The sequence below is a fragment of the Homarus americanus genome, unplaced genomic scaffold (genome assembly GCF_018991925.1).
Source record: "Homarus americanus isolate GMGI-L3 unplaced genomic scaffold, GMGI_Hamer_2.0 scaffold19318, whole genome shotgun sequence".
NCBI classification, from domain to species: Eukaryota; Metazoa; Arthropoda; class Malacostraca; order Decapoda; family Nephropidae; genus Homarus; species Homarus americanus.
The window spans coordinates 295,146-321,146 of NW_024732238.1; the positions used below are offsets into that span (position 1 = coordinate 295,146).

The 26,001-nt window shown below is 40.7% G+C and overlaps 1 protein-coding gene across 25 annotated transcripts in view; it reads right to left on the reverse strand.

Moving 5' to 3' along the window:
• LOC121868246 (longitudinals lacking protein, isoforms A/B/D/L-like) overlaps positions 1-26,001 on the reverse strand; it is an 84,762-nt gene that overhangs the window by 25,607 nt on the left and 33,154 nt on the right. The window contains exons 5-6 of one of the 25 annotated variants that reach the window (XR_006089344.1): positions 18,500-18,888; positions 17,588-17,686 (exon numbers count right to left, since the gene is read on the reverse strand). The exons of 13 other annotated variants lie outside the window; for them this stretch is intronic. Coding sequence is in view for 10 of the 12 variants with exons in the window: in XM_042368571.1 (XP_042224505.1) it covers positions 1,264-1,914 (651 nt within the window). In the remaining 2 variants the exon portion in view is untranslated. 11 more of the 25 variants (XM_042368571.1, XM_042368588.1, XM_042368575.1 and 8 more) reach the window with 11 other exon arrangements.

Below are 26,001 nucleotides of genomic sequence, written 5' to 3' on the forward strand. Positions count from 1 at the left end.
TAGAAAAGAATACCATAAACAAATTTAACCCTTAATCAGTAGCTAAACATCCCCCCCCCCCCACAATAAGAAAAAAAAATGGAACTCGAGGAACATGAGACTTCCAGAGAGGATGGCCACCGTACAAGGGTCACCTATTCACTGTCAGGCCAACATTAACACTCCCTCCTCTACTAGCTGTCATAAATAGGCTGTTGTATCAAATACTGTACAAACCTTTGTTCCCTTCACAATTTTTTTCTTCCCATCTTGTTGTAGAAAAGCCATAATGCTATACCTTTCCTTCTATGTATAGTATACCCCTGTAGTATAGTACTATAGTATAGTATAGTGTAGTATAGTATAGTATAGTACTGTATAGTATAGTATAGTATAGTATAGTATAGTATAGTATAGTATAGTATAGTATAGCATAGCATAGTATAGCATAGCATAGCATAGCATATAGGTCTTCAGCTGTAAGTTGGGTTGGGGATGGGTTTGGGTTCAATTATGTTATGTTATATTAGGATAGAATAGATTAGATTAGATTAGATTAGATTAGATTAGATTAGATTAGGTTAGGTTAGTCAGGAGTAAAGTGTTAGAGTGACTTTGTGTAGTACTGTACAACTCTCCAAGAGAAATAAAGAAATAAAGAAAGAGAAAAAGCCTCACCAAACTCATAAATCATAACACAACCCTACAGCCTTATGGGATTGTAGTGAAGGCATGTTGGAAGGCAGGATAGAAATAATGAGATCTATTTGGATATTTATTAGAGTGGATCAAAATATTCTCTATAGAGTAACTGTAACATAACATCCAGAACCAGAGTACAGACACAACACAGGGTATTTGACCGCTATATAGACACAAGTAGGAAGTAGACAGTCCCGTACAGTATAATATATAACCTAATCATGAACCATCAGTGATCTCCTGTACTTTATACTACACAAATCAACAATATGGTCATTGAATTAACTATCCTCAAAAACAAAGCATTACTGTACTTTACTCGTTAAATCTTTAAATGAATAAAATAATAACATCCCAAAACAAATGAAAGTTAACTATCATTATTACAATACAAAATACCTAGTACAGTATCTAGCTTACAGGTGATGTTCTTGATAATAGTTAACATTTAACTGTTACTCTCAGTCTGTCTTTCATCATAATTATTTAGCACAGTGAGCAGAGGGTCTGGAACACAACATGAATTAATAAACACTTTTACTAAAGTCACACAGAGGAAGTGTTATTTGTAAAAAGAAACAGCTATTGTTGATGACTGTATCCAGTTTGTTCACAGCCAGCGACAGAACCCGGCTGATCTCTGTTAACAGACTCTTGGCGGACATTTAAAAAATCAGAAAAGGGGCTGAAGGTAGACTGGTGATGCTCGTGGGCAGCGTCCTGGACTTGGTCAACGCCGGCATCACAGTAGTCCATCTTCTGGCCGCTTCTCTGCCTGGACTCTCTGCCCCCCGGGTCGTGATCTCTCGTTAGTTTCGAGAGTCTGTGACTGCGGTTTGAGTCTTCCTGTTTAGATGTTTGGGCAGACTTGTGGTAAGCATTGGGGTTATGTTCTTGGGAGGATTCTTGGGAGCCAGTGATGGACTCTGATAAAAACCCAAGAGTTGAGTCTTGAGATATGTTGAGCTCTGGAGTCTGTGCCCTGCTGTAAAATGTTACTTGAGAGCCGTGACGGGACTCAATGTGCATCTTTAGGTTACTCTTACGGTTAGCCCGGTGTGAACAGTGCGGGCACTGATAGGGCTTCTCCCCGGTATGGATTTGAAAGTGACGGTTGAGAAGGTAGTTTCGCTTGGTGCCGTGAAACTGACGTCCACACACGGGGCACTGTACAGTGGCCCTCCCCGCTGCACCGCCACCATCGCTGCCGTCGCCTCCGCCTCCCTGTGGCCCCTGCCGACGAGAAGACACGCTTCAGCCACCTGTACATTCCACATTGCGGTACATCTCGTCTTTCCTCACATCAAGCATCATATAAGCCCAGGTTCCTGTTTAATTCTCAACACAACACTACTGTATATGAAATACTGATTAAGTACTGAACTGTATCTTAAAGTGAATGACACATCACTGGTGCCTCTACAACTGGTCTTTATCACCCGTCACTCAGGTCATCAAAAACATGATTCACTAATTTCTTACTGAGATAAAGTGTTGTTTGTTACTAGTTATAAATACTGAGAACCTGAGAGCCTGAGAGATCAGAGATCAATCACACAAACTTATGAGTAAAATCTAATCCACAACACATATGCAGGATACACAAAGCTATCTTTCACTTTCTTTTGTTTCTTCACCAATAAACGTCTTTAAAAAAAAATCTTGATATACAAACACACAATCCTTATTACATTAGCTTAAATTTCAATGAAAAATATAAATCTACTTATAAATTCTTTAAGCGTAGAACTCCGCCCTCAACCGGTACTTTCTGCTTAAGATCTTAGCACTTGACAAACTCACTAGCTACCTTATCCATGAACTATGATATAATTAATGTTCTACTCCTTCCCTCACTATACTGTATGGTGCATCAACTTCAGAATCTTATGATCATATCCCTGAGGTTTACCCCTGAAAGTGTCTAGTGTTTAGGGTGGAGACTTATCATAGGTCAAAGAACACAAGGTCAACAAGATAACCGAGTGACCTTTATACCTTTTCTCAGCATCACTGTCTGCTTCAGAATGACTGTTGAGGCATCTTAAGTCGTCGCCCATAGGATACTACGATAATGTAAACTTAACTCATTCACTTTTAATATTTTATTTGCCTTAAGCCAGACAATTTTATTCAGCTCAGAGGCATTAAAAGTACATTCTCTGCAGATTGATGGCATCTTCAGTCAAGTACACACAGGCTACTCTGATAGTGACATCTCAAGGTATAAATAGAAAAAAAAATCCCCAACTCCTGGTAGCTTCTGCAACCACAAAGATAAAATAATATTTCTTAAACCCTAAACTTTCCTTTTACTGACAATAACCTAGACTCACAGCTTATGGATTACTGCTAAAAAAAAATGATGATGGTGATGATGAAACCTAAAAAATCAGAATGAGAAAGAAGGAAACTTAAACAGTGAAGAGAATGGCTGATGTTTCAAGAGGTGAGCACCACCTGAGGGTCGTGGGTCCCTCCTCTAGTATACAAGACCAAGTTACCACAACACATCACAATCTACCTGCCAGGATGCACAAACATCCAGGACATCATTAATGTTAATTCAGTTATTCTCTCTTACAGATCATCACCTGTTGTTGATGTATGTCTTTCCATGATCAAGGTAAGTGTGGGAATATGAATAACACATCTCAGGAAAACAGAATCTTTATTTACAAGTATAATTATCAGAAGTTCACAGCATTGAGAGAGTATGATGAACAACACCTTGACACAGGTAACCTGATATAGTACAGTCCTGTACGCACCAAACTAAAACTGGTCATTTACGATTCTTCAAACATCCTCTACATAGAATCAAAGTACAGTATTATACAAATATTGTATAACAGTTCATTGAAAAGGCTAATTTTTTCCCTTTAAGAAGAAAGAAATGATCAGTACTTTACAGTTATAAATGTTAACCAAGTGTCCTTTCCTGGGTGTGTCGAGTCAGGGAGCATTTGTATATCAATACTGTACCTTTTATGTTAAACAAACTCTTGATGAGAGGCAAAGCAAACACTGTACTGTACTGCACTGTACTGTAATCTGCTGTACTGCACTGTACTGTACTCTGCTGTACTGAACTGTACTCTGCTGTACTGCACTGCACTGTACTCTATTGTATTGTACTGAACTGTACTCTGCTGTACTGCACTGCACTGAACTGCACTGTACTGTATTGCACTGTACAGCAACACTGTACTGTACTTGACAATACTGTATACTGTACAGTAAACCATAATACGTACTGTACAACATAAAACATCTGGGGACACAGGAATCAGCCTTCAAAACAAAGCTAAAACTAAAAGCAAATGAATCTCATAATTTCAATACTTAAAACATTTCTCATGTTAAATTAAATATATTATTAATTAAATCCAAAAGATAAATATAAAATACAATTGAATCAACAATTTATCTACAGTGCCACCAGGTACATTCAAAAGTCATATTTCTTCAGCAAAATTTGCAGAAAGTAAGAAGAGCAAGCAGTACAGTAAATAAGGTAATGATAACACCAAAAGGCCAGCACTGTGTGGCCAACTAGCCTTATGTTCATTATTTAGTGAAATCCTGTACAGTATATCATTCTCATGGTAGAGGTTGGCCATGTAGCTGTGGTGGCACTTGTTGCTTGGGGCGAGAACGGCACACAAGGAGGTGCTGTTGCATATTATATTTTTGGTTTGTACGATGGGGACAGTATGGGCACAGAAATGGCTTCTCCCCTGCATGAATAGACAGATGCCTCTTTAGGTTGTATTTCTGGTAGCGTCCATGGAAGGTTTTGTTGCACAGGTGACAGGTGGCTTCTCCATCAGGACCACTCAGTGGTACTAGGCCAGCTGGTGTCAACGACCCATCCAGTTCCCCTGGCCGCTGTTGCCACGTCTGCCGCACATACGATCCTCCCTCCCCCTGCAAAGTGCAAAGATCTCAGTGGCAATCACCAGAAGCCAACTCACAAAGACTTTAACATTGTCTTTTTCTTGCACTTAAATACTGATGTAAGTTACCAAACACAGTCCATTCACAAAACTCTGTTTCCTTGTACAGTATTGAACAGTAACTACTTATTTTTCATTTCATGAGCACAATTATTATTCTTGTGTCACTTTACTACTGATCTTACAAAAAATAAAAGATAAGAATTGGGGTTTATGTTCCTGCACTCCATCTATCTAATTGGCATTTTGTGCCATCATGTTTGAATTTCCACTGGCAGAAGAGGGTGACTGGGGGCGGAGACTATGTACTCGCTCCATTACATTCACACTGCCACTAGCAGAGGTTGGCACGTGAGGCTGTAGAGCGCGAGTTTGCTCTGTTATGTCTACATTGGCACTGGTAGAAATGGGTGGTTGAGAATGATGACTCGGTGCTCGTTCCATCACATTCATGTTGACGCTGGCAAAGGCATGCGGCTGAGAATGGAGACCGTGCACGCGTTCCATGTGCCGGTCCAAATTATGACGTCGGTTGAACTGGTGACCACAGTGCCGACAACTGTACGGCCGCACCCCTCGATGTATATCCATGTGACGCTTCAGGTTGTACTTGTGGTACTTGCCGCTGAAATGTACTCCACATATTGGACAGTCAACTCCCTCTGATCCCCCAGCAGGAGGGTGTGGCAGCAGCGACGGGTGGCACGGGGCGGTCTGTAACACAAGGCCTCGACTCAAACTCTCGTCCACCTCCACAACATTGATATCTAAAGCTTGTTTTAGGTTCGTTTATTGGTGACATTACCTATAACAAGACGGGACAAAGTGCACCGGCAATTGGGGTGTTTGATCCCATTACTGTACTGTGTTAGGTCTAGTAAAGGGATACCCATTAGTAAAATTAATTGATACAGATATATCCAAAAATGGGATGTGTGAAGAGTACTGTAATTCACTATGAATAACTGTAACCTGCGGTTATTATTGAGGCAGTGTGGTTGCATGTCTGGACAAAAGGTGGCCTTTTAGATGACTCTTTCTGTTGAAGGCCAAGGTACACAGAGGACACTGGAAGGGTCGCAGCCCAGCGTGGATGCTAAGATGCTGCTTAAGGTTGAAGGTACGCTGAGATCTCCTGCCACGGAACTCCCGCCCACACACACCGCAGACGGAACTGCCCTCGCCCCCCTCCGCCTCATCCTTCCACAGGACGGCCATAGCTGCGCCCTCCCCGAGGTAACTGCACCCCTGCCGGCAGGAAATAATCTCAGGTCATCCGTATTCATCACCAGCTGTCCTCCATATTGCCCATGACAATCAAAATTAATAATTCTTCCGAAATCTGGCTCATCAGTTTTAATCTCACTCAAAAAGTCACTACATATATTGGTTATGCAGAGTCCCAAGATGTCGCTTAAGGTGACTCTTTCTAACAAAAGTCTGCGGGCACAAGTGACACTGAAAAGGCCTGCGGCCGGAGTGGATGGCAAGGTGTTGCTTGAGGTTGTTTTTGCGGTTGTTTCCGAGAAAGTTCTGTCCACACAAGTGACAGACGGCGTCACTCATTGTGCCCAGGAGCAAGACATCACCCTGCAAAATAACGACCATTTGCTAAGCTGCCATGTTCTTTAAGGATATGTAACAAAAGTAAGATGAACACAATGACTAGTTAAGCACAAAGGTCACATGAAACTCTCAACTAAACTATCAAGTAGACAGTAAACATCTTGTGATAATCTTCGTCTAACTGGAGCCAATATTAACACTCTGCATTTATGGACCTTGATATACTTTTCTATCATGAAGAAGTTCTTTAATATATTCTGTACTGTATATCCATATTGCTGCATATCTTGTGAATCTACTACTGTATTACAGTGTACCCACTATGAACAAGTGTAATCTTTGTAAATAGTCTACTGTACATAAATGAGACACGTTTAGAATATCTAAAAAAACACCCAAAAAATGTTTGTTTGGTATATAAAAAGAATCATAGATTCTGAACTTCATTTCCATGACTAAAGGAGAGCAATATAAGCAGCAAGATTCTACACAACACAGGAGGTACACAAACTTATAAAGTTGCATCACAAGAACAAGTAAAATACTATACTGTGCTGAACTGTACAGTAACACTTGCTTCTGGTGCAGCCCACAGCCAGGTGATACACACTAACCTACTAAGGGGCTTTATGTCATTCATTAGGCACCCTCCCAAAGCACTGTACCAGCCAGGGTTTATATTGGAAGTCTTATCTGTGCCATAGATGTCAATTTAGCTTCATAATATAAATACATATTACTAACACTAGCTATCCTCTCTTAGCATCTCCACGAAATCTCAGCCGACAAGAATGAAGTCAGTTCCTCACAGAGCATCTCCCTCAACTTCACCAAACTAGGATGAAACAGTTAAGTCCAATCTAATTATCCCTTAAGAATAAGTTATGATTTCAGCATAGAACTTGAGATTAATTCCAAAAAGCTTTCACTATTTGATAACACCAAACACGAAAGAGATTTGCAAAATGGCAGATTGTCCCGAGATCAAAACTTGCTGACAGCAGCCTCAGCATTGAGCAGTACGAGTTGGCTGAACAGTCACACCTCTAGACAGACCTGCAGTCTCTAGGGGCAGGCAATCACCAGTCTCTTTCATCTAATAATGATGATATAATGGATAGAGGGAGGTGATGGGTACAGCATATCCAGATGATTAATACCTAAACCCTGGTTGGTATTGTATTATGGGAACATTTATCTAAGGTCCCCAGCAGGTTGCCCTACAAAAGCCTTCAAGCTTCAAGGCACCAGTCAGAAAATTATCACACAGCAAACATGATACGCATCAGATCCCATCAAGAATGTTTCTTTCCAAAGCTCAAGAATTTTTTCATTATGGTGTGAGCAGACCTAACCTACAGGTGTAATTTACAAAGAAGAATGTGTGAGAATAAGGCACAAGTTAGTGTTGGTGTATGCTGCAGTGTTTGATATGCAGTGAAATACTACTGGTGTCTTCAACTGATGACAGTTCTCCCTCTCAAAATTTTTAACAGTTGATGGACTAGTGTAATTATTAACCTTGTTAAACAATTAAAAACTTTACTTGTTGCAGCATAGTGATAACATTATAACGTTACTGGCTTGGAACAATATTACTATCTATAACTTTAACATTTAATGAAACATTAGAACAGTACAGTAATGTTTTACTGTACGTACAGTATACAGTACAGTACTACCATACAGTATCATTATTATCATGGAGTCAGTAAGTATCAACAAAAGAACAAGTGTTATGTGTAAGATTGGCATGAATTATATGTACAGTACTGCTTGGTCCAAACTGGTACAGTACTGTATAGTCACATGAGGCCCCAAAAATAAACAAACTCCATCACTAAAATGGCTTTCATCCAAAGTATACGGAAAAATGTGCCCAGCTGTTAACTCAATACAGTACTGCATATATATACTGTATACTGTATAGGGTGACTCGCAAGTGTTTCATAAATCTTGGGGGATATTACTGAGATAAAGGTAAAGAAAAAGAGACCATATAAACACAGGCAAAGAAATTCGTAGGGTTTGAGCTACAGCACATGAGAGTCCTACGTGTTTCCTGACCTATGTTGAACGTATATAGTCTTCTTTCTTCAAATTGGTCTCAAGAATACACCCAAAGATTTATGAAACACATTATGAATCACCCTGTATATATACTGTACACAGCTAACAAACTTTACACTGTTTCCTATAATTTTTAAGAAGGTAAACCCCCAAGGTACCTGCTTTAGACCGGGGCTTTGATACAGCTGGTGGCCGACTCAACTCACATCACTAAAGAACGCTGCCTCAACAACCTCCCTCAATTAGCAGCAGATTAACCCAAGGGCTGGCAGTACAGGAGGAACTCACAGCCTCTACCGTGCCAATGATGGATGAAGGTCTTCCCTATGTACTTTCAAAACCTTCCATCCCATGCCTTTCCTGCCCACCAAGTGCCTTTTTCCGAGTCTTTTTTTAATATAAGGTTCTAATTGGGACAGCCTTAGTCAGCTGCTGGTGTGAGCTCGTACTAATGCCTCACACACTGGTTTGAGGTCTTACATCTTTTTCCCACTTGGTCTACTTTACAGCAAACAAACGTCATTCCATTCATGTTTGGGTAGTTTGGAGTTATTTTTTTTTTATTCAGTCGCCATAATTTGTACCCCTAAGTCAACGCTGGTAGCAGAGGGAGGGAGGTGTGTGTGTGTGTGTGTGTGTGTGTGTGTGTGTGTGTGTGTGTGTGTGTGTGTGTGTGTGTGTGAAGATATCTATGAGTGTAGTGACAAGTATGAAGCCTTCATGTAATCCAAACAGATTACAGACCATGACCTAATACAGTACTGTACACAACATAAACTAGATGGTGTATACTGTACTGTAATGTGCTGTATATTCAAATGTTTGAATATTTAATGCCAAATGTGGAGGGTCATCTTTCACCAGTAGTGCCCAAGAGACTTACAGGAAAAAAGAGTATAATTAAAGTCCCCAATTGTTCAATGAGCATTTCATTCTGGTAATTTACATTCCTAATTCTATAATAATAATAATGGTGAAGTAATCCTCAACCACAGCAAGGTCTTGTACAGTCGTACCTCTGAGGAACCGTACTAATTGTCTTGCACCTCAGGGTACACAGTCATGGTTAGTGCTGTCACCAACGCCTAAATTCAACACAAACTGACATATTGCACAGGTGACATCTTCCCAAGGTGAACATTGCTGTGGATATTAGCAGCAGTATCAACTGTGTTACATCAAGTTGTCTGGACAGAAGACACTGGCAGAGACATCTTCCATCACTCTCTTGACAACTTGTTAGTTGTTTCACTATTCTGTTGCTTCCTTTTCATACAGTAGCTACTTTAAGTTTTATGGTAATCTTCTTCAGCCTGTCCTCTCAAGATTGGTTTGACCATTTTTTAAACCGTGTTTGTTCTCTTTACGCAAACTTACTGAACTTAATTCTAGTCTATCATTTCTGGAAACAACACAGACTGCATACTGAGCCATCAAATTGTTCTCTTAATACCATTAGTTAAATACAGTACTGTACAGTACAACACAGCTTAAAACACTGGTACAAGAGCTTTATCATGTTATTATGACATCCATCAAACACTGCTTCTTGGTGCTACACCTCGAGAAAGAGACAGTTTTCCCTGCCAGTATCCTACCAGAGAACGTCAAATATCTATACTGTAGTCTCAGCATCTTTGGGAGACATTCTTGGCAACATTTCCTTTATATAAACCGGTATATTATCTCTCGTCTGAGATTCAGTAGTGATAAACCTTCTTAACTGGAAATTTGTTTTGTGTGATGAACAAAGTAAATATTTCTTGAGTGAGTACAGTAGTACTTGACGGTGCATTCCACACAAGTGAGCCAGTAACAGCCACTGCCCAGGTATGTCACGCTGGGTGACACAAATTAACAAGTACTGTAATTACATCACAGAACTAAGAAATTAAACTGAAGGCTATTATTGTCCAACCAATTTATCATGAAAAGAAAATAATAATAATAATAATAGATTTTGTTTCCAATCCTCTGGGGAACAGTTCCAAGTTTGCCTGGCATTAATAATCAGTCTTTACAACTATTCAATCCATCAGTTTCCCTAAACAGGATAATACACATTTAAGTCCACTCACATAAAAAAAGAAAAAGATTCAATTTATAACTAGTAGAGGATTTTACACAAAAAGTCAAATTAACCATTGTATAAAAACAATAATGGTAAACCTGCAACTTGAGATATGCTGTGGCTGTTTGTCCAAATAAACAGTATTGAAACTTTTGAAAAAAATTACACAATTAGGAATATCTTTTAAAGCAATAAGGCAACAGCTGCTCCGTTAATTATATATTAAGAATTGTGTATCCCCTCAGGGATGTTGACCTATCAGTGTGAGCTTAACTAAAGCTTCTACCCACAACTGTCACTGTACAGTAATCCTTACCAAACAGAAGCATCAGGGATGTCAGGTGATCTAATATGCCAAAGTACAAACTATACATTTCACTAGTACACTTCATATGTAAATATAACTTACAAATATAATCATATGACATCAACTACATCAAATCTACTTCTCATTTTACAAGATGTCATACTGTACAGTACACACTTTCTATACATTCAAATTTATCACTTAGTTAGGTTAGCAAAGTTTACACTACTGGTCAGCTGGTCTGCCTGGGTCCACTTTGTATTTAGGGTCCAGTATTTTGTGCACAGACGCAAAGTGACGCTTCATGGAGACCTTCTGGTTGAACGCCATGTTACATATTGGACAAGAGTATGGCCGTAAGCCAGCGTGGATCGTGAGGTGCTTCTTGAGGTTGTATTTGTGATAGTCCCCCCGAAATATCTTGCCACACTCTGGACAGGAGGAACCCCTGAGAACAGACACCGACGGGGTGGGAGAGGAACTCGAAAGGCTCACACCCGAGGCGGTGGATACGCTGCAACTGTTAACCACGGAATAGGACTGGAGAGATATTTTGGAGACACTGTGCGCAGGCAGAGTAGAGGTGTTAAACGGGGTTGCCGGAGAATAAGTGGTCGATTGGTCGGGTATGGTGAGGAGCGCCCTAGCGATGGCGACCTCCGAGGTGGAGAGATGCGAGTGTCCCCGAGGTCGCGGATCTCTGGAGGCCACCTGGAAAATAACACCCAGGTCAGGAGAGGCTCTCAAGATACCGGACCGGACACTACAGCTACCAGTACCAGTGTCAGCTCTAGTCTTAGCAGGTCTGTACCCCAGCAATATAACCAACCTACCCCTATACTGTATTTATAAACCAATGAACCATAAAACATCAAAATAAACTAACCTCACATACTAAAGCCTCCCCAATAATAAGATACAAAATTTATTTCCTTAATATTGTATGTGTTAAACTCTCCATACAAAGAATAAGTCTAAAGTTAATGAAACATAAAATGAAATACAGTACTGTAGATCCAGAAAATTAAACCCTGACACGAGAGTGTAAATGACCAAGTAAGGCAGCAAGGTTTTAAAGAATATCTATTCATATCTGCAGTAAGACACCACACCTTTATGATACTCTCACTACACTGCAATGACTTCCTACAGTAGTACAGTACTCACACTTTTAAATGTACTTTTACACTTATATTTCTTCTAGATAGCACTGTAAAATTTCTCAACCTCAATTTCAGTCAGTCTTCCCGAGCATCAGGAGAGCGCACCAGTCAACTCATCCCTCCGCACTGACAACGTCCCGGTCGCCCTCTAACAATAACACACCTGCTGTACCATTAATAATTTAATAGAATGTACTTTATGTTGCTTGAATACAGTTTATTTCCATTATCACCTTTATCAACACAAGCCTCTGAATCCTTTTAATGCCATATTCACTTGCATGGGGTAGAACTACAATACAAAAAAAGAGTAAAAAATAAAAAAGAGAAAAAAGGATCTTCCTTATAAATTCAATATGACAAAATGAACAGTAATAATTTCCACATGTATTACTGTACTGTACACTAGTCACCATCAATATACTGTACTGTACTGTACACTAGTCCCCATCAATATTCTGTAGTGTACTGTACTTTGATTATGAAGTTACAACATAATTCACAGCGTTGTGTCTGGTTACTGTCCACAAAGACTCTCTCGGGAGGACCTGGAATTATCTTTTTTTTTACTTCATTATTTTTATTTGGTTTGTAGCTTTCGATTGTTCGTAATAAATGTAAAGATATTGTCAACATGAGACAAGTCCGTATCTCTCAAACAATGCAGTCGACAGTCTACCATTCTTAAAACATCCAAGTTAGCCCTCCCCCTAATGATTCAACACCCTAACACTATATTGGGAGGGTTAAGTTAGGTTAGGTTGGTATTAGATTAGGTTAGTTTCGTGCTAGGTTGGTTAATCTTAGGAGGAAATAAGCTGGGGGCTAATCTACATGTGACCCCCACCTTAATTATGTAAAAGAAGTTGCCCCAAGCATGATGATATAACAAAACCTTGATGTACTACTGGACAATCATCAGTCAGTCACACAGGGAAGCACTGTTCTGTACTGTACTGTATCCACTACTGTATTTAACAACATGTCAGTATTCAATAATCTCGCATGAATAAGTATGGATCTTGTATTATGCAGATTCAAGTTTTGTTTTGTTTTCAATCTCAAAAGGATGTTGCATAATGCAGTGTCCAATTACAAAATAAAAACTCATAAGAAACACTTCCTTGTTCTTTCACAAGGAGAGTAAACGAGTAAACCCGAGAGACAAGAAGGAAAAACCATAGCCTCGGGAATCTTGTTAAATTTATGAATGGATGCTCACCTATATACAGAATATTCATATTTTCACGACCAACACAGATAAAGTAAATAAAAGAATGTTTATTACAGATGAACCTTGTGCAACTGTTGTCATTCAGTTTCACAATTACACAACAAACAATACACAAAAGCTTTAGGTTTCAAGTAAAATCACTTTTCAAATCATCTATTCACCTTATTCCCAAATAATAATTATGATCAAGGTAAACACCATACAGTATATACTGTATATGGCAGTAATAATATTTAAACTTCAACTGGTTAATGTGCATCTGTTTATTTTCTTTTTTCAAACCCCGAGGAGTAATTTGTCGACCATAGTGAGAGCTGGTCACCGAGTCCCTGATGCTGTGAGGGAAGAAACACTATCATCTGCACTTACATGATATTTACAGTACGCAACTACTGTATATGTCAACAAATGTGGCTGCACCCATAACAGAATTATTCACAGGCAAGGAACATAAAATTTATCATAGTGTAGATCAGGTCTAGTGTGTTTGAAATTACTACAAATGTCAATTAATAAATCAACATTTAGGGCTTCATTTTCTTAATTTCCTCTACTTTTGCTTTATCAGGGTTCTTTTAGAGCTTTTAGATTTATATTCAGTCAGTCCCCTGTACAGTACAGTATTTTAAACAATTGTGTGGAGCATCATGTTCTGTGTATGTGTAGAACTGTACTGTATGTATGTATGTATTAACCTTCTCGTGTTATTTTGACGCAAATTGTGTCACTAAGCGCTCCCGTGCTGGCACAACCCCTCCCACTCAGCCTTATCTCATACTGAGAGCACCCTTCCCACAAGTAGAAATGCTGGAACAGTGGACTGGCCCTATCAACCACCTAAGTTCCTCCCACGAGCTTTGTGGACTGGCAAATGCATCTCTAAGGGTACAATCTGAGTCTGGATTGCTCTACCCAATGTTTACTAAAATGGAAAAACCGTTCATTTTACCGGTGCAACTTGCTTCAAAAGACTATGAGAAGAGGTAAAATTTCCAACCATGGCCATGAGTACAAGAGGGTTAAGGGTCATATTTCTATCATAAGTAGATTTCAGTGGCATTAATTGTGTTACTGCACACACCTGCCACTCATCATCACTGTCCTAGGCTGGGGTGCACAACAGGCTGGTTGGTAGGGGATTCCCCTGCTGGTTGAGGCATGGGGGACAACAGAGGCTGGCTGCTTGGGGTTCCCACACACTGGTTGCTGGAGGCTATTGCACACTGGTTGCTGGTGACTCCTGCACACTGGTTGCTGGGGGCTGCTGCACACTGGTTGCTGAGGGATACCATACACTCGTTGCTGGGGGACACCATACACTGGTTGCTGGGGGATACCATACACTGGTTGCTGGGGGACACCATACACTCGTTGCTGGGGGACACCATACACTGGTTGCTGAGGGATACCATACACTCATTGCTGGGGGACACCATACACTGGTTGCTGGGGGACACCATACACTGGTTACTAGAAGCTACAACTTGTGGTAGATCTTGGGGAGACAACAAGGACTGAGGAGGAACCTTTTCTCCATGTACCGATTCCAAGTGCCTCTTCATGTTGCACTTTTGATTGAAAGCCGCCGGGCAGCGAGGGCACGGGTATGGCCTCTCTCCTGTGTGGATGCTCATGTGCCTCTTCAGGTTGTACTTCTGGTAAACACCATGGAAACGTTGACCGCAGGTGTGACAGGTTGTGAAGGTGCCGAGCCCAACACGACACGCCTGGCTCCCCTGCAACACAAGGCGTCTCTCAAGACCTGCCGTGTCACCACATATTTTCCCACTCCCCAAAAAATTTAATAAATAAATAAAAAATAAATAAAAAAGCAATCAGGAAAAAAAATAAATATATACAGTATACTGAATCCAATATCAGATACAAAAGGGTACAGTACAGTACAGTACAGTTCATGCATAAGATATATGGAAACTTAATGACCTTTATGTCATGACATACAGTACTTTCCCATCTTATAAAGAGAAACAAATCATGAACACAGGCTCTCAATTTAAGCGTTCGCGTCATGTATAAAATAATTGACCGAGATCTTTGCATTAAGTTTTCAATCCAGTTTATTAATATGCAAAAGACTTGAAGAAGATATATAATCAACACACTACTATACTTGAAGCTGATGGGAGGCTCCGATGACAGATGAACTGACCATCTTGAGACAACGTTAAGTGCAGTGAAGAGCGAGTTACCTGTACTGTAAACACTAACCTAAAGCAGATGATGTCATACTGTGGCCCAAACACAACTGTTTCTTAATTTATAGGTAAAAAAGTTGAATAAAATCTTTAGTAATAGTTCACAATTTATTTTCATTATTTTCATTTAAGCAAGCAACAGGGTATGTTGATGTGCTCCGCTGGTTGTGACACATTATTATTATTACAGTTTCTTTATACTGTATCTTAAAGATTCATATGGGAATCTCATAACAAACAAAAGGACCCTACGATACATCCACATTAATTTTCTAATTGTTTTATTTGACACGTCGAGAAAAACATAACAAATGTAAAGTAGTGTACGAACATATAAACACTGAGGGTGAGAACAACAGCTCTGCAAGAAGAGCTAAATACATAGTACACAATCCCTCTGAAGATGTTCCAAAATAAGAGTAAAAGTAGAGTGATGGTTCCAGCATTACTCTCACACCCAACTATCAGATAAAACACAGTAGATGTACTTTACTTTGTTGGCATACAAGAATCTGTCTCATATTCACTAAATAACCTAGGTGCAAATTTTAACTTAAAGGTGTAATTCACAGGAATGACCACATATGTAAACTTTCATAGAAAGTCATCAGTACAGTATGTAGCATAAGATCATACATACAAACCGCATCACTTACTTTATTTATATCACTCCAACAGTAACTTATATACAACTGTTCTGCAAGTTCTCATGTAGCAAACACACTCACATCCGGGAAAATGATTCTCATAAATATATTGAAGATGTTGTGATCCTTGACACAAACAGTACTTGGAGAGTTACAAGTTTACAGTCAACACCTCCACAACAATTCTGTATACTGTTCTAAAATCAGTGATACAGTCTGATGCCCAATATCTCACTGCGGTCTCCCATGCTTAAACTCCATGTGACGAACTAAATTGCCATTTCTGTTGGACTGGTACGGGCAGAGGGGGCATCGGTAGGGCTTCAAGCCTGTGTGGATTCTCAAGTGACGGTGGAGGTTGTTTCGCTCAGTGAACACCCTCCCGCACAGTCTGCACTGGTGTCTGCCATCTGCCGTTACCGCTTCCGCACCAGCTAGGGCTCCTACTCCTGCCACTGCTGCTATATGTGCGCTTCCCGCGCCCACCTCGAGCCTCTGCAAACCAAAACCCAGTGCTCACTACTCCAACATCAGCCAAAGTTGCCACTAATATCAAGCCTCTCATCAACCCACCACATCCTCAGGGTCATGCATAATTGCTCACCAATATTTACCCCAAAATTTGTCCACTTTACTTTTACAGAAATGCCTAGCTCACAAAATCATGCGTATCACAGTTTTCAGTTTAACATTTCAAAGTAGAAGTCAATTTTGTATTTATTTTTCTCTCTTTAACAGTATAGCGTCACTGTCTGATTAAATATAATTTAATTTTTAGCAAGTAAAAAGGGAATGAATTAGGTTTTATTCAACAAACACGTTGATTATCAAACTGTTCAAAATACTTCATCACATCTTGCTAATGTGTCCCAGTTATTCCACCTGTCTGTGTGCCACACACACAGGCATCTACCAACAAGTCAGAAGCTATACTGTACAGTAGTTCTTTATATTGCAGCAGTGGAAGAATGATTATTGTGGTGGGATGTTGGTGACTGTTCTGAAGCCACTGGACCGTGGTGACGTTTAACGTGCCGTTCCAGGTTGCTACGACGGTTGCAGGAGAAGGGACAATGGTGACATGCATGAGGCTTGACCCCAGTGTGGATCCATAGGTGACGGCGGAGGGATGCACGGCAGGTGAAGTGTCGGCCGCATGCCCGGCAAAGGGGAGCCGTGGGGGGTACGAGGTTATCGTCACCGCTGCTCATCCCTCCGGCCCCCTGTAACAACACAGTGCTCAGTGCCCAGCATCCAACATAAACCAATATTATAACCCACCAACACATCTAATAGCTCAAACCTGCCACCTACTGGGGGAATAATATGGTCTATACTATACAGTACAATGCTACAGCTTTTTGCAATACCAACAACTAACTATCTCAAAAGCTTGAAGCAAAGTTTTCATTTTTGGTGGCATCATCCATATCATCCCCTGGCATCATGATCTGGGTAGCCGGCTGACCCGGGTGAACGGACAATATGTGGTACTTCAGATTGCCTTTCTGGTTAGCTCTGTGCGGGCAGAATGGGCACACAAAGGGCTTCTCTCCACGATGAATCATTAGATGACGCTTCAGGTTGTATTTAGCATATCTGCCATGGAAAGTTTTGCCACAGAACCGACAAATGACGTTGGTGAGATCCTCTTGCACCGGGGACACCACAGTGGTGGACGGTGCACCACTGTGCTGGTATTGCTGTGGATGTTGTTGTTGTTGTTGTTGTTGTTGGTGTGGTAGTGCATGACGATGAACGACCGGGTGAGTCTGTAAAACAGAGCAAGGCTCCCGTTTAGTTTGAGCCCCAAATACTAATTCTCCACGCGCCAGAAATAACTTTTTCTCAAGCTTTTTCCAAGAGATTGACTGGCATTGAATGTGTATCTTGTATGGGATAAGTCAGATAACCTTTTCTACCAAGTATTAACACATACATTGGCTCTTTATCACAAAGCTACCATAACATGACAACAAATCTAACAATTACTGATATATCTAAGAGTAAACATTAAAACAGTGAAAACCTTCTCTCTCCCTTCACACTATACAACAACATTTAGTATATTGTAAATGAACATCAACAACTGGTAAGACCCATTAATTTTTTTTACAACTTATGAAACTTTTGGTGAGGATTAAACACCTAGCCCCTTCTGTAAGGTGCCCCTCTGCTGAATGTAATTGTCTGGCATTAACCGTATAAAATACTAAAAGTGGCGTCCCTGTAGTGAAGGGGTTAATAGTATTTCTCTTTACTTGATACAAAAATTATACTTTATTACTATTACAGAAGAAACACAAGTTAAAAATAATATCATTATCTTCTAATTAAAATTCTTAAATCATACAAAACTATCTACTGTATTCTAGAGAAAATGACTACACTATATAAATTTTGCCTCTGAATGCAGTAAATAAAAAATAGTAATCGTTAAAAGAGCCAACCTAAGATGGACAAAGCTGAGGGGGAGTGTTTCATTCCACTATTAATTTTATCACCATTTCCTTCAAGTTAATATACTGTACACTATACTATATATATTCAAATGTTTACAAATAAACACAACAGCATCATCTTACTAAACTGAAGCTGCATATATAATAAGGTTAAGTTGCTGATTTTATTTAAGTCACATCTACGCTTGCTGGAGATTTGACTCGTCTATTTTCAACGAGGGGCTCGACTGTAGGCGCTCCGGGTGAGCCTTTAGAATGTGGGTTTTCAGATTGCCTTTCTGATTGGACCGGTGAGGGCAAAATGGGCAGTGGAAAGGCTTTTCTCCCCAGTGGATCATCATGTGGCGTTTCAGATTACGTCTCTGTCTGACACCGTGGAACTCCTTGCCACACACATGACAGAAATACTTGACACGATCCTCTCCCTGTTGTTCTTGCTGTTGGTGCTGAAAGCCATGCTGCTGGAGCTGAGACACCACCTCCTGTGTGTGATACAGCACCGACGGCTGCATCTGCAACACACAAGGGCACCGGCATCAGTCTCTCATCCCTTCAAGTCCAAGCTGCCGGCGCCCCCTAACTACAGTACACTCAATTACTACATTTCCCTTTCATATACTGTACCCTTCCTTAGCTACCCACTACAGTACTGCTACCAACAAGTCCAAAAACACATCAATTCCGAGTTGTAAGACTGTACAGTACAAGCTGACTATTTGGTGGTTAGAGAAGATGTATTCAAAAGAGTATTACACTGGAGTGTATATTAAATTAAATCATATTCTTATCTGGATATTTAAGTAGGTTTCTGCAAGTAGTTTCAATGTAATGGGTAAATAAAACTTATTAAAATTACTATGTATTTATTGCCAACATCAGCTTCAACACAAAACAACTTTTATTTGTACAGCATTGTATTCACTTCATATAGTCCTTCAACTGCAAGAACCTCCCCATAAACGAGGCTAAAGTAGTTAACAGAGTCCTCAAATTTTTTCAACAATGTTTATACACTTTCTAAATTAATAAAACAGCTAATGGGAGGATGTAAATGATGGATGTGGACCTTCTGGAGGAATCCCCTCCATATGTGGCACCCCTTCCATGTGTGCCACTCGCTCCATGTGAGACACCCGCTCCATGTGTGGTGTCCCTTCTATACCAAGCACTCCATCCATCCCCACTCCCCCTGGATGACCTGAAGGACGTGCAGGCAAGGTTCCCTCCACGTCCACATTCCCCATCAGTGAGCCTCGGTGGTGAGGTAAGGAGTGAAGCCTCTCCCCCGCCTGCCCGTGTCTACGTTCCAGGTGGCGCTTCAGGTGAGCCTTCTGCGTGGCACGGTACGAACACTGGGGACAGGGGAAGGGACGTGTACCCGTGTGAGTCAGCAGGTGGTGGGCCAGGTTCTGTCGGCGATTGCGACCCTGGAAGGCCTTCCCACAAACAGGACACACAGCTGCACCGCACCCGCTGCCCACCGCCTGCAACAACAACACATCAACCCTCACACCCACTCCACGCCACGGGCATCACTCCCCCACCACTTCCATCATTTTTTTTTTAACTTTCATTTCCAGCAATTCAACAAAAAATACTTTATTAATTTGAACAGAATCACCACCAAAAAGCTTTGAAACGAGCAAAAATACTCCCAATATTTCCTTGTTGATAAGAATACTCCATTCATAAACATGTCAGCTTCATTAATAAATACAGTACAAGTACGTAAAAAATCAATCGCAGCATATTTTTTCAACAAAATACTGTATTGCAACAATAAGAGTAACTAAGTTCTAGGTCAAATTCATCATGAGAGCATTAATCAATATCATGTTCCTGCAGTTTAATCTGAATTAAGGTTTTTGTTGCTGCGGTGAAGCTGGGTGGGGGTGTGGGGGGTCAGGAGGAGAGTGAGGAGGAGGAGGCAGCGGCAGGTGCGGCGGTGGCAAGTGGTGAGCCGGAGGAGGATGGTTGTCTCGCCAGGCAGTGGCCGCTGGCCTCGGTGAGTGTATGCGCTCCAGGTGCATTTGGAGGTGCGCCTTACGCTTGGCACGGTAGGGGCAGTGTGGACAGGGAAAAGGGGTCTCGCCCGTGTGGATGCGCATGTGGGTGCTCAAGTTCTGGTGGCGGTTGCGCCCGCGGAACATCCGCCCACACACGCAGCACATCACCATCGCCACTGCTGCAGCCACCACACCGCCGCCACCCTGCAACACAACACCGCTCAGCTCCACCCACTACAACCCCCACCAACCTCCACATAACACAGTACACACAGGTTGTCATAAGTCTGCACACCTACATCTTTTACATCCAACTGTACATCTGTATATTCATTATAAGTATGCAGCAAAATAGATGGACCATCCTATTAAGAGTACAGTTTATGAATATGTTAAACAAAACAATGGTCCAGCATGACTACTGCACACTCACTCCTGCAGACTTGTGGCCACCTCTGTAAACCATCAATTCATCAAACTGTTGTATATTATCTGGTACAGTACTGTACACTAAATTATTATTCCACTGCTACTATTCATCATCACACAATGAGTCTCTGTCAGGAAGATTTAGGTTTTCTGGGCTCTTAATATTCTCCACACACGTAGAGTAACGGTAATTTTCACGCAGGTATCTAGTTTTCACACTTGAATCTTACTTACGCTCATAAGTCTTTGAAAGAAGAATGAACATCATGATTGTGCCAAAGTTACAAGACACAACATGTATAAAAATGTATACTGAAGCCGACCATATTGATGCCTACAACAAGTATGGTTTAAGGTGCACTGGGCAATGTTGCACTAGGCAATGGTGCAACAATGGTTTCTGGATGCAAGCGTAAAATGTGACCTTTCATGTGTGGCTTTTGTCTAGCAGTGTAGGTACAGTGAGGGCAAGCATAAGGTCGTTCCCCAGTGTGGGTAAGCATGTGCTGTTGCAGGTTCTGGTGGCGGTTGCGGCCACGGAACGCCTTGCCGCATGCAGGACACGTGGCAATCCGCACCACCCCCGGCACCTGCAACAACACAACGCGGCCATCAGTCTCATCCCCCTCTTAGTGGACAGTATTGTGCTGCATCACCAACTACAGTACTGTAATATACTTTACTGCCATATCCAAGTCTTTTTTAAAACACAAGCATTAATTACAACAGTACAGTACTGTATATCATTACTTAAAACTCACAACTCACAAATACCACTGTTTTATAATTATCTTTCTAATCTCAAAGTAATATGTATCCTCAAATTAATCATGTACGGTACTAAGATCCAACCACAAGTAATTCGGCATATCTTTTCCTTCCCCACCTGACCTGACAGTATGATGTACAGTACAGCTCAATCAGCACCGAGACAGCTCTCAGTCAAGTACTAATAGACAGCCGGGTATAGCTTGGGATCATTAAACATACCATAGCTGCTTCACATCTACAAAAACCCTCCCATTCATCTCTAGCATTATTTTATCTAAATATTTTCCATCTATAATGAGCTTTAATGAAAATAATAATACGCAAACAAATAAATAAGTAAACAAATAAAATAATTAAATAGGATAGAAAATTGGATGATGAACAATAAACTTTTTATCAATTCCGTTAACTCACACAAGGACATCCACATAAGACACACACAAACACCCTCACACTGCATAACTTATACTACAAGTTTTCTCTTATTAAACACCAAAGATAACACCTAAACATACATATATTGAGTACTTAATACCAGTTTTATTCTCTCATTCACTCCACTTTCTCGCATATCTTACAAAATTTTCAATCACTGCATTACTGATCCCATTCCAAGCCCTCACCAAAATTCCAAGCCCTCACCAAAATTCCAAGCCCTCACCAACATTCCAAGCCCTCACCAACATTCCCAGCCCTCACAAACATTCCCAGCCCTCACAAACATTCCAAGCCCTCACCAACATTCCCAGCCCTCACAAACATTCCCAGCCCTCACAAACATTTCTTTAAGATTTCATGTCACCAGCTTGAGTACATCTGCAGATGAAAGTAATAATGGAAGTACTGTATAGTTACTTATTTATACATACAGTATACATTCATACACAATGCAATGTCAGTGTATGTATATACTGTACAATATACAGAAGCTCGGAATCACAGGCACATATACACAAAACTTCATGCACAAAGTAATACACACAACAGCACATACGCACACAAACACGCAGGAAGTCATACATACATGGTACTGTACATGTTGCCAATAGTGCCAGAAATCATGTCAACAACAGTGCCAGGAACCATTCTTAAAATCGAGAACCAATTCACCATTAGTGTGGATAATTCAACAATCGACTGAAATTGGTACAGCAATTGTATAAACCACCAACACAATATTTCAATAAATAAAATGTACCTATCTTTAAATAAGTGTGTAGTGTACTGAATAAGTTTAATAAACAGAGACATAATAAAGTGATCAAGAATTTTTGTGTTTAGTGCCCCCGTTATGAATGACTTGGAAAATTATCAATGTATTAATGTACTGTATTCTTTATTGATATACTGTAATTGTCAATTTTCCATATCTGGTTGACTTCACAATCCAATGATGAGTATTTGTCTAACATGAAAACAGGCAAAACTAATTTTCTGAAATGTCAAACATCTAAAGAGAAAAACATACACGGTCACACTCTCTCAAACATAGACATGCTCTCTCAAACATAGACACACTCTCTCAAACATAGACACACTCTCTCAAACATAGACACGCTCTCTCAAACATAGACACACTCTCTCAAACATAGACACACTCTCTCAAACATAGACACGCTCTCTCAAACATAGACACGCTCTCTCAAACATAGACACGCTCTCTCAAACATAGACACGCTCTCTCAAACATAGACACACTCTCTCAAACATAGACACACTCTCTCAAACATAGACACACTCTCTCAAACATAGACACACTCTCTCAAACATAGACACACTCTCTCAAACATAGACACACTCTCTCAAACATAGACACACTCTCTCAAACATAGACACAAACATAGACTCTCTCAAACATAGACACGCTCTCTCAAACATAGACACACTCTCTCAAACATGACACACTCTCTCAAACATAGACACACTCTCTCAAACATATCTCTCAAACATTCTCTCAAACATAGACACACTCTCTCAAACATAGACACACTCTCTCAAACATAGACACACTCTCTCCAAACATAGACACACTCTCTCAAACATAGACACACTCTCTCAAACAGACAGAAACACACTCTCTCAAACATAGACACACTCTCTCAAACATAGACACTCTCTCAAACATAGACACACTCTCTCAAACATAGACACACTCTCTCAAACATAGACACACTCTCTCAAACATAGACACACATTCTCTCAAACATTCTCTCAAACACTCTCACACACTCTTCAAACATAGACAAAACACAAACACACAAACATAGACACACTCTCTCAAACATAGACACACTCTCTCAAACATAGACACACTCTCTCAAACATAGACACACTCTCAAACACACAAAACACACACTCTCTCAAACATCACACTCTCTCAAACATAGACACACTCTCTCAAACATAGACACACTCTCTCAAACATAGACACACTCTCTCAAACATAGACACACTCTCTCAAACATAGACACACTCTCTCAAACATAGACACACTCTCTCAAACATGGACACACTCTCTCAAACATAGACACACTCTCTCAAACATAGACACACTCACTCAAACATAGACACACTCTCTCAAACATAGACACACTCTCTCAAACATAGACACACTCTCTCAAACATAGACACACTCTCTCAAACACAGACACACTCTCTCAAACATAGACACACTCTCTCAAACACAGACACACTCTCTCAAACATAGACACACTCTCTCAAACATAGACACACTCTCTCAAACACAGACACACTCTCTCAAACACAGACACACTCTCTCAAACATAGACACACTCTCTCAAACATAGACACACTCTCTCAAACACAGACACGCTATCTTAAACCTAAACACATACTCTCTCAAACAAATTAACACACACACACACTAATATTTATGATGGTTCTCTTTTATATCCAACTGACTATAATACAGCCATCAAAGTTGCTAAAATGTACCGACACAAAAGGCTGATGCTCAACAAGTCAAGAGGTTTTAATATAAAGAGATTATTGTTGTTTGTTACAGTATTTTATTTACATATAAAAAAAATTAAATAAGAGAGAAAAAAATCACTGGAAGAGATTATGCAGTTGAACATTATTAAGAGATGAGGTTAGGTTTAAGAAGCTATGATCCTGTACAGTACTGTACTGTACACACGTCACCACAGGTGTTGGACAAAATTCAAGAACATTGGCCCAGTACTGTAATGTCATGTAAAAATCTTTAGCATTTACACTGAAACCTACAGCAGCTTTAGTTAGCTTGTTAGAAAAAAACAACATTTACAAAATAGGTCTACATATCAAACAGTTCAGTTCTCAGAAACTAAGAAATTTACACCTAAAAATGTGCAAAGAATGAAAGTTTGATCAGTGAAGCAAATATTGATACATAACATGAAACCCACAATACTCCTGCAGTGCTGCACTCTGTATCAATTTGTAACTCCATGTTTAGTCTTAATATGAATTTTGAGGTTGCTCAAACGGTTAGCTCGGTGTGGGCAGTGAGGGCAGTGGAAGGGCTTCTCCCCAGTGTGGGTCATCATGTGGTAGTGCAGGTGTTGCTTCTTGTTACGTCCGCTGAACAACTTACGACACACTGGGCAAACTATGGCGACCCTTGTGCCGATGGGCACCCCCACAGAGAAGTCCTGCCTCCCCTGAAAAGACAAAACATCTTCGCTCAATGGCATGCCCTCATCCAGGTTGCCTTTTCACTGCTGTGGTCTTTCTACACTTAAAATAACTGGATATGCTCTCATGGCATGGGAATTCACACACTGAATTTTCATTTCTGCAGCTGCTGTTGCGCAGTATTAATGCCTAGGTCCAGTCCGTGAATGCTTCTAATGTGTTCTCGCAAGTGGTCTCTGCGGCTGGTTCTGTGCGAGCAGAAGGGACACAAATGGGGCTTCTCCCCAGTGTGTGTCTTCAGGTGATGACTCAGGTGCTGGCGGCGGTTTCTGCCATGGAAGACCTTACAGCACACGGGACACATCAGGGGCGGTCGCATGGTCTGGAAAGAGAACACAGCCACCCCTCAGGATATCAAGTTCCTCTTCAATCAATTATCAACAAATATGAACTTCCAGAATGGTTATTCTATCAGATCTCTGGAAGCTATATACGAACTCCCGTTCATTTAAATGTGACCGTGCGAAGTTGAAGGATCTTGGTATCGGTTGAGCAAATCCCCACCCATATTCCCGGGAAGGTTTTCCAGATGTTTTAATCTCATGTGCATCTTCAAGTTATCCTTGCGGTTGGCTCTGTGGGGGCAGAAAGGGCAGCAAAAAGGCTTCTCCCCCGTGTGTGTGTTGAGATGGTTGGAAAGGTGCTGCCGCTTGTTTCTGCCAGAGAATGCCTTGTTGCACACGAAGCACATCAGGGGCACGTCGTTGGCTATCGCCCCCT